This window comes from Conger conger, chromosome 4, assembly GCF_963514075.1.
Source record: "Conger conger chromosome 4, fConCon1.1, whole genome shotgun sequence".
NCBI lineage: Eukaryota > Metazoa > Chordata > Actinopteri > Anguilliformes > Congridae > Conger > Conger conger.
The window spans coordinates 35855130-35865723 of NC_083763.1; the positions used below are offsets into that span (position 1 = coordinate 35855130).

At 43.3% G+C, this 10594-nt stretch overlaps 1 protein-coding gene across 1 annotated transcript in view; it reads left to right on the top strand.

Annotated features, from left to right (window-relative positions):
- Positions 1-7078, top strand: part of LOC133126606 (transmembrane protease serine 7-like) — a 67674-nt gene extending 60596 nt beyond the window's left edge. Inside the window, exons 12-14 of the mRNA XM_061238950.1 lie at positions 2017-2285; positions 2384-2520; positions 6736-7078. Of these exons, the coding sequence (XP_061094934.1) occupies positions 2017-2285; positions 2384-2520; positions 6736-6897 (568 nt within the window). The 3' untranslated portion in view covers positions 6898-7078. The remainder of the gene's footprint in view (positions 1-2016; positions 2286-2383; positions 2521-6735) is intronic.
- Positions 7079-10594: the final 3516 nt, after the last annotated feature.

A 10594-nucleotide genomic window follows, 5' to 3' on the forward strand; every position in this document is an offset into this window, starting at 1 on the left:
TGCAAATGAGTGTGTATTTCCAAAAGCGGATTATCCAAGACGATAAATTACCACTGAATCTTGAAAGGGACATCTCTACTTGTAAAACCAATGGTAAGATTGTATATGTATTCCGTATTTAGTTGCAGATATTGATATCCTTTAGGCATGGAAATGTGGGTGGGGTTCACCATACATTTACCAATGCAAAGCAAAGCTGCATCGATCTATAACTTTGACGGACAACATTGTAGAGCCAGTCAGAGAGATCCATTCCAAAATGTATCCTCATAGCTTTCTGTAGACACTCTAAAAATGGTTCTAAACCAATCAGATCTGGAGATACCCTATGAAGAATGTAGGCAGTCCATGAAAAAAATGAGCAATGGCTTGATGGTGAAGGTAAACATTTGTTTACCTGTGGTGCTATGGTTTGTAAGGCCATCTCGGGGATGTCCTGGATGTATAAGCAAGTGTCATTACTTTGACATCAGTGCTGTACAGAGTAACAATGACACAGATTATTTATGAGAAATTGGATAATTCAACCTTGCTTCCAGTGGTGGTGAGAATCTTGTAATGGTGGCCCACGAACACTTGTTTGGATGTAGCCGAAACACCGTTTAGCTTTGGTATGTCTGGCTGCCACAATGTGCTGCCTCACTTTCCTTCATTGATAATGAGCATCTTATCTGCTCAAGTTCAATCAAATGCCTCCAAACTCATTGGACGGTGCTTCATCCCACACCAAGGCAATGACACCAAGCATACGCCAATGCTCTCTTTCTTCTTAATCTTCTTAATGAATCATCTTCAAATGGCTTCCTTGACCTTTATTGGTTCTCATGTTGACACACGCCAATAAGTCTCCAAAATTGTCAGCCTAGATACTTTCTTATACCTGCACAAAGGAATACACCTGGCTAATCAGAAACGGCTGATAACCAACTATCCCATTTCAATACATGGATCACCTAATATGGATGTGAATATCAGGTGATCTGTGAAAAATCCAATGTGCTGGAGGACAAGCAAACTACTACTGTCCAAATACTTACAGACAGCACTGTATACACCCAGTGAGCACTTCATTAGGTATTTTAGACATTTTTTCAGCCTATCCACTTGGAGATTGACACGTAGTGTTCAGAGATGCAAAACAGCTGGGACCTCTTGACCATGTCTGCATGCTTGTATGCATTTAGTTGCTGTCACATGATTGGCTAATTAATTTTTTGCATGAACAAGCTGGTGTATAGGTCTACCTAATAAAGTTGTCACTGAAACACACAACATATACGACTGATGATGTACAATGTACACTTGTACAATACATACTCACACACTGTGTACACACACAAATGCACACATACTGTACACAACATGCAGGCTCTGGAACCATTTTCAAAAGTTAACATTTTCACCCCTCCAAAACGCCGGTGTAGTGTAAACGTAAGGCCCAAACACAACAGAAGCAAAAATCCTGGAAAAGCATCACAAAAGAAAGCTGAAATTCTGAACTCTTGCGTCATGTTCATCTTTTTATCTCAACCTCAAATGTATTCAGTGTACTGCAAATACAAAGGCATTTTTCCCTTGGTGCTCCAATACCTTTGGAGGGGACTGTACATGCATGCTTTAGCAGCTGTTTTTTTTTTTAGGATTGTGCTTAGGCTTTGTTTTGTTGGGGGGTATACCAGCCAAAATCAAAATTCCACAATTTAACTTGGACATATCATTCACAGTATTAACTTAAATATCTTAGAATGGACTGCTGCTATTTGATAGCTGGCCATCTTCAAAGCATCTTGCACAGATGATGCTACTGTAAAAGGAGCTAACTAGCTCCCTGAGCTAGCAGTGCTAATCCAACAGTTTTGTTCACATTCCTTAATCACACAAGATCTATAATTGATCAAAAATTGTACAAAATGGTAGCAGGTTTATTGGTTTTGTTTTATTTACTTGCCATAAGAAAACCATAGAAAAAAAAGCATGTGTGGCACAGCTGTGACCTTTGACATTTGTTCCCTACAGGTTGTCAGACCCACGGCAATGGAGAGCTCACCTTGGGATGCTCACTCAGGGAGATGCTAAATATGTAGCAGAGATCCAGAGGATCGTGATGCATGAATATTACAACGCTCTGAACTTTGACTATGACATTGCCCTGCTGCAGCTCAAGAAGACTTGGCCCCCCTCCCTCAAAACTTACATCCAGCCCATCTGCCTGCCCTCTCCCTCTCAAGCTCTCACTGAGACACGCACATGCTGGGTTACAGGCTGGGGTTACCGCTCTGAGCAAGGCATGCACATAAACACACACATACGTGCACACACACACACATATTAGTTTGTAACAGATAGAGCAGCGCATTCTGACCTTGTCTCTTTCCTCTGACAGATAAGGTTCTTCCTTCCATTCTCCAGAAGGCAGAGGTCGGAGTAATCGGCCGGCGGGAGTGCAAGAGGAGGTATGGCCTGGTGTCGCCCCGCATGCTATGTGCTGGTGTTCCATCAGGCGAGAGTGACGCCTGTCGGGTGAGTCCACCCTGATCCACAGCTGTGTATCATAATAGTTGCAGCTAATTACAATATTAGATTGATTGCTGTAAATTATGGCTCTTTACACAAAGAATTTCAGGAACCACCCGTACCCGGAACTCCTCTGAATTTATTAAGGAATAGATCTCATGCACAGCAGTGGGAAATGACTGTAATAACATGCTCAACTGTAGTGACCTTCCCTATAAGCGTGCTGGTAGTCAGTTGTCAAACTGTTAATAGAGAAATAGAATTGTATCTGGTCAAATACAATTTTTTCCCAGAGTTGAGAGCAGGTGACAGACTGATTGGTCTGCTTTTAGAGCCAGTAAAGGCTGCCCGAGCATTCTTGGGTAGTGGGATGACTTTAGCTTCTCTCCAGTTTTGGGGACAAACATTATTCACAAGGTTCAAATTGATGATACGGCAAATGGGAGTGTCAATCTGGTCTGCTACCATTCGCAGTAGCTTTCCATCTAAGTTGTCTGTCTCATTATTGATAGACAGCAATATATATTTTTTACCTCTTCTATACTCACTTTACACAGTTCAAAAGAACAATTCATTATTTGGTCTTTTATACATAAATTTGATGGCTCACGACTTGTTAGCATTCCCTGCCTTAGTTTACACACTTTGCCAATAAAATGATCATTAAAATAATTTGGAATGTCTAAAGGTTTAGCAATTGAGTTAGTCTTTCTCCCCTATAATTTAGAGTACGGCATAGCTTTTTCCATCTTATGCTTTATATGTTCTTTATCTTAGTTTCATAATAGAAATTCTTCTTTTTTTTGTTCAGTTAGTCACATAGTTTCTTATTTTACAGTATGTCTGCCATTTAGATGTGCAACCAGTCTTATTTGCCTCTCCTTTTGCTTCATCTCTATCAACCATGCATTTTTTCAACTCCTCATCAATCCACTGGGCACTAACAGTTCTAACAGTTCTGTCAGTTCCCTAACAGGTGCATGCTTATCAATAACTGGAAGTAACAATTTCATGAATACATGAAGTGCAGCATCTAGGTCGCTCTCGTTACTCACATCAGACCAACAAATATTTTTAACATCATCCACATGCATAATTTGCAGCTGAATAAACTGAATAAAATTCCACCCCCAAATTCCCATAGAGATCCATTCAAATGCAAAGAGGTTTTAGTATCTCTTGAAAGTAGGATATCAAGACCTGTTGATAGGTCAGAGACTTCAGTAAGTCATGGCATACAAAAGATACAGTACAAAACATGACTAATACAGTGCATCCGGAAAGTATTCACAGCGCTTCACTTTTTCCGCATTTTGTTATGTTACAGCCTTATTCCAAAATTGATTAAATTCATTTTTTCCCTCCAATTTCTACACACAATACCCCATAATGACAATGTGAAAAAAGTTTTTTTGAGATTTTTTGCAAATTTATTAAAAATAAAAAAACTAAGAAATCACATGGACATAAGTATTCACAGCCTTTGCCATGAAGCTCAAAATTGAGCTCAGTTTCCACTGATCAACCTTGAGATGTTTCTACAGCTTAATTGGAGGCCACCTGTGGTAAATTCAGTTGATTAGACATGATTTGGAAAAGCACACACCTGTCTATATAAGGTCCCACAGTTGACAGTGCATGTCGGAGCACAAACCAAGCATGAAGTCAAAGGAATTGTCTGTAGACCTCCGAGACAAGATTGTCTCGAGGCACAAATCTGGGGAAGGGCACAGAAAAATTTCTGCTGCTTTGAAGGTCCCAATGAGCACAGTGGCCTCCATCATCTGTAAAAGGAAGAAGTTCAGAACCACCAGGACTCTTTCTAGAGCTGGCCGCCCGTCTAAACTGAGCAATTGGGGGAGAAGGGCCTTAGTCAGGGAGGTGACCAAGAACCCGATGGTCACTCTGTCAGAGCTCCAGCGTTCCTCTGTGGAGAGAGGAGAACCTTCCAGAAGGACAACCATCTCTGCAGCAATCCACCAATCAGGCCTGTATGGTAGAGTGGCCAGATGGAAGCCACTCCTTAGTAAAAGGCACATGGCAGCCCGCCTGGAGTTTGCCAAAAGGCACCTGAAGGACTCAAAATTCTCTGGTCTGATGAGACAAAGATTGAACTCTTTGGTGTGAATGCCAGGCGTCATGTTTGGAGGAAACCAGGCATCGCTCATCACCTGGCCAATACCATCCCTACAGTGAAGCATGGTGGTGGCAGCATCATGCTGTGGGGATGTTTTTCAGCGGCAGGAACTGGGAGACTAGTCAGGATTGAGGGAAAGATGAATGCAGCAATGTACAGAGACATCCTGGATGAAAGCCTGCTCCAGAGCGCTCTTGACCTCAGACTGGGGTGACGGTTCATCTTTCAGCAGGACAACGACCCTAAGCACACAGCCAAGATATCAAAGGAGTGGCTTCAGGACAACTCTGTGAATGTCCTTGAGTGGCCCAGCCAGAGCCCAGACTTGAATCTGATTGAAGATCTGAAAATGGCTGTGCACCGATGCTCCCCATCCAACCTGATGGAGCTTGAGAGGTGCTGCAAAGAGGAATGCGCGAAACTGCTCAAATATAGGTGTGCCAAGCTTGTGGCATCATATTCAAAAAGACCTGAGGCTGTAATTGCTGCCAAAGGTGCATCAACAAAGTATTGAGCAAAGGCTGTGAATACTTATGTACATGTGATTTCTTAGTTTTTTATTTTGAATAAATTAGCAAAAATGTCCAAAAAAACTTATTTCATGTTGTCATTATGGGGTGTTGTGTGTAGAGTTTTGAGGGAAAAAATGAATTTATTCCATTTTGGAATAAAGCTGTAACATAACAAAATGTGAGAAAAGTGAAGCGCTGTGAATACTTTCCGGATGCACTGTATATTTGACAATGTAAATTTTTCGCAAATATTGAAATGGGGGCGATGTCAAAAAAGTGCTGCAACTATGATGAAACAAAATGTGTACAAATACCCTTTAATAAAAGCTGATCATCTGCGCTTTGACCACATCTGAATTGTTTGATTACAAACAGAGGGAATAAAACATTAATCAGAAAAAGCTGAAAAAAGCAAGGTGTATCCAAACTTCAGAGATTGTGATTTAGCAGGTATTGGCATTCTATACAAAGATGTTTTAACTTTGCAAGAATAATATTTTAGCCAGCCATAGTATAATCTCAATAAATAATTACTGTATTCTGAACACATACCTCTCTTATTTTGCGCGAAACATTAAACACCACAGACCTGACACAGACCCACTTATTCAGCTATGATGTTATTTCTTTGTGTATAAAGTTTGGCAGCACTACCATACATTTTCTGGCAGCACTAAATATATAGTTTGTGTATTTATTATTTTTTTGTACTGATCGGATGTCAGTATCCTACCTCCTTCAAAGTGAAGAAATACAACCTTTGGCAACTCTGAAGCTGTCTTATTTACACAAGGTATCATGTATTTGAAATACATGCAGGAAATACATGCATTTCCAGACAACTGACTCCTATAGGCTTCTAGTCTTTATACTAAGCTAACATTTTGCTAACATGGAAATTGAGCTGGGCGGCACAGATGGTGCAGTCGGTAGCACTGCCGCCTCACAGCAAGGAAGTCCTGGGTTTGAATCCCGGTCGGCCGGGGCCCTCTCTGTGTGGAGTTTGCATGTTCTCCCCGTGTTTGCATGGGTTTCCTCCGGGTACTCCGGTTTCCTCCCACAGTCCAAAGACATGCAGGTTAGGCTGATTGGAGAGTCTAAATTGCCCACGGGTATGAGTGTGTGCCCTGTGATGGACTAGCGACCTGTCCAGGGTGTATTCCTGCCTTTCACCCTATGTATGTTGGGATAGGCTCCAGCCCCTCTGCAACCCTGTTCAGGATCAGCGGGTTAAGATAATGGATGGATGGATGGATGGAAATTGAGCCAGTAATTGCACAAAAATAGTTTGGGTAAAAAAGGGTATATTTCCCAAAATGTTGGTGTTTTTCTTTAATTAACATGACCGCTATGGAAACATGTCCATGTAATGCAAAACAACACAAATGAATACAATAATCACATTGAAAACACAGAATAGTACAAATGCCTGCTGAAAACTGTGCAAGAACTACTAAGAAATAATTATTAGCTTGGCCTAGGTGAACAAAAGTAGCTCACTCCACACTTAATGCATCAAATTACATCTGTTAAATGTAGATTACAGTATCTCTATTCCTCTTTCTGTTCCAGGGTGATTCAGGGGGTCCCCTGTCCTGCCAGATGCAAAGAGGGCATTGGTTCCTTACAGGGATTGTGAGTTGGGGTGCAGGATGTGGGAGGCCAAATCTACCTGGGGTCTACACCAAAGTAGCCAAGTTCATCACCTGGATTCAGAGCCATACTCTCCAGTGAGAGGCCTAAGAGCCTATCAGAACGAAATCTACCAGTAAAGCTGAAGATGGTGCAACTTAAACATTCTCCCAATCAATAGCATTTCCACCATTAAATTAGCATTGTATGTTGATTATGGCTCATCTGCTGGGTCTATCTGCTGGGTATCTGCTAAATATAATTAATAAACTGGAGAATCTGACACTCTTGTCTCTTGTCTATTATCTGTTCAGCCATTATATCCTGCCTCAGTTTGGTCTACTACTGCTACCAGCTAGAACTGTTTTCAATACTGAGAATCTCCATCACAGGTCAAGCATGTAAAATTTAAGTCATTTAATTAATCTTGAAATAACTATCCTAACACTTGAAAATGACATCCCCAAAATAATATGGTTACTATTCTTTAACCCTTTTGACTACAGGCATAATCCTGGTGTCTTCTGAAAGGTAACCAACCCTTTGGGGTTTGTTTTAGATAATTAATCTAAATATTACTGAAACAAATAAGCTACAGAAGCTCAAACACAGTGGAAGTGGAAGCTTTTTTCTCACAGAAAAGTGTATCTTTTTGAGTGGATATATATTTTTGTTACTGTGCCTGGTGCACTTTGAAACACAATGAAGCCACAGCCACAAAACTGGATGATTTGATGTCAGTAAAATTGAGCATTCTGCATTATTTTTTCGAAGCTATGTCTAGGCAGTTTTCAAAAAAGGACATTTGGGGACTCCAAAAGGACACATGGAAACTTGAGGTGTAAAATATGGAAAATATGGAAGTTAGGTACAATAATCACAATAATAATATCTTGTATACTAATATATTCATTGAGGTCCATGGATTGAAGTTGTCAAATACCCAACCTCCAAACACAATTTCACATGCTATTCATTATTCAAACGCAGGCTTGCTCCTTATTTATAACCATACTGAATAATAATAAAATATTTTGAGGATGTATTTTGATGCTCATTGATATAAAATGGGGTCATGTCACTGAAAATTGCCCTACGATGGACTAGCGACCTGTCCAGGGTGTATTCCTGCCTTTCGCCCAATGTATGCTGGGATAGGCTCCAGCCCCCCCGCGACCCTGATCAGGATAAGCGGGTTCAGATAATGGATGGATGGATGGATGGATGTCACTAAAAATACCCCCCTATTGCGCAGTCAAAGGTGTTTTCACTATCTTCCTCAGAAATATTCACTCAGAGGAGAGATTGGAAGTCCTCCAAAGGAAGGCCTCTATTTTGACATAGGCATTGGAATATAATTTTTTTGTTGTAAAACGTCAACTGCTTTTGGCAAGGTGCAACAATCTCAGCGTGTGTATTGAAAATGCTACGATTTTGTTATGCAGGCAAAAAATGCTGTGTTGTTTTATGCAAGCCTAAGAAACTATACACCTTCGAAAACTTAAAGTCATAAAATAAAATTCTTTGCAGTCTTCACTTCAATACCTTATCTCTAGTCAGTTTTATGCTGAGCAGAAATTAATACTGTATTATTTTGCTCGCGGTGGCAGTAGGCAAAGCCGGGTATTCCAGGCGTCCCTCTCCCCAGCAACGCATTCTAGCTCCTCCTGGGAGATCCCGAGGCGTTCCCAGGCCAGGAGAGATATATAATCTCTCCAGCGGGCTCTGGGTCTCCCTCGGGGTCTCCGCCCAGTTGGACAAGCCCGGAAAACCTCCAAAGGGAGGCGCCCAGGAGGCATCCTGATCAGATGCCCGAACCACCTCAATTGGCTCCTTTTGAGGCGAAGGAGCAGCGGCTCTACTCCGAGCTCCCACCGGATGTCCGAGCTCCTCACCCTATCTCTAAGGCTGAGCTCGGCCACCCTACGGAGGAAGCTCATTTCGGCTGCTTGTATACACGATCTCGTTCTTTCGGTCACTACCCAAAGCTCGTGACCATAGGTGAGGCTTGGGACCACGACGGTCTGGTGCAATGCCCGCATTACTGCTGACGCTGCACCGATCCGCCTGTCGATCTCACGCTCCCTTCTACCCTCACTCGTGAACAAGACCCCGAGATACTTGAACTCCTTCACTTGGGGCAAAGACTCGTTCCCAACCCGGAGGGAGCAATCCACCATTTTCCGGCAGAGAACCATGGCCTCGGACTTGGAGGTGCTGACTCTCATCCCGGCCGCTTCACACTCGGCTGCAAACCGCTCCAGTGCGTGCTGAAGGTCACGGTCCGATGAAGCCAGCAGAACCACATCCGCAAAAAGCAGAGATGCGATTCTGAGGTCACCAAACCGGACACTCTCCTCACCTCGGCTGCGCCTTGAGATCCTGTCCATCAATACCACAAACAGGACCAGTGACAAGGGCCAACCTTGGAAACGTGCTTGACTTTGTGCCGAGAATGCGGACACAGCTCTCACTTTGGTTATACAGGGACCGGATGGCTCGTAACAACGGCCATCCCCACACCCCACAGGGTGCCCCGGGGAACACGGTCGAAAGCCTTCTCCAAGTCCACAAAGCACATGTGGACTGGATGGGCAAACTCCCATGACCCCGCCAGCAACCCTGCCAAGGTAAAGAGCTGGTCCACTGTTCCACGACCAGGACGGAAGCCACATTGCTCCTCCTGAATCCGAGGTTCGACCGTCGGTCCGAGCCTCCTTTCCAGCACCCTAGAGTAAGCTTTCCCAGGGAGGCTGAGGAGTGTGATACCCCATAATTGGAGCACACCCTCCGGTCCCCCTTCTTGAAAATGGGGACCACCACCCCGGTCTGCCACTCTGCAGGTACTGTCCCCAACCTCCACATGACACTGAAGAGGCGTGTCAGCCAAGACAGCCCAACAATGTCCAGAGCCTTCAGCATTTCAGGGCGAATCTCATCTACACCCGGCAACTTGCCACTGAGGAACAATAAATATCTTGCAAGACACACATTTTATGGCTTAGCTAATGTCTCAACTGTGGTTACTGGAATTAAGGGTCCAAAGCCATAATTAATAAATAAATGGATAAATAAGTTTAAAGAATGTTTAAATAGAATCCTTGCGGGTCCCGGTCATGTACCTTAACCACTACGCTGCAGGCCGCCCTACATTGCCATTTGTACATTAAAAACAAAACTTTCACCTAAAGCACAACTACTGCAGTTTTGCAGGTAAATCTCTATTAAATCTATATCTGATTAATCTTAACATCGCATAAAGCAATGTGTGTATGTGCATGAACAATTTTACAAGGAACACTTTTGGCTGAGCCGGCTGCTGTTCCATACAGCCAGGCACCCTTGGTATTTCTGCAGTCTGGTTGTCCTCTCGAGCCTCTTGAATTTCAAAGCCTTGTGCAGTTCTGTCTCCACCCACTATTGGAGTCCCCGTGGAGGTTGTGGGTGTAGTGTTGGGGGTGCACTCTAGTGTCTGCGGCACAGTGGGTGGAACTTCATCCTGGTTGGCACAGGTGCGCAGGTGATCTTGGTGCCGTCGGATTATGCGGCCATTATTGAGTTTGACTCTGAACGATACTGGACCTGACTTTTCAACCACTGAACCCCAAAGCCACTTTTCTCCGCTTCCAAAGTTAAAGGCATATACGGGGTCCCCCTCCTGCAAGATTCTGGCCTTGGCATGCATGTCATGAGCTTGTTTTTGTGACTGTTGTGCTCTCAGCACCCGCTCCTTCAACCCTGGATGAACCAAGTCCAGGAGCGATTTGAGTTTCCTGCCCATTAAGAGCTCTGCTGGTGA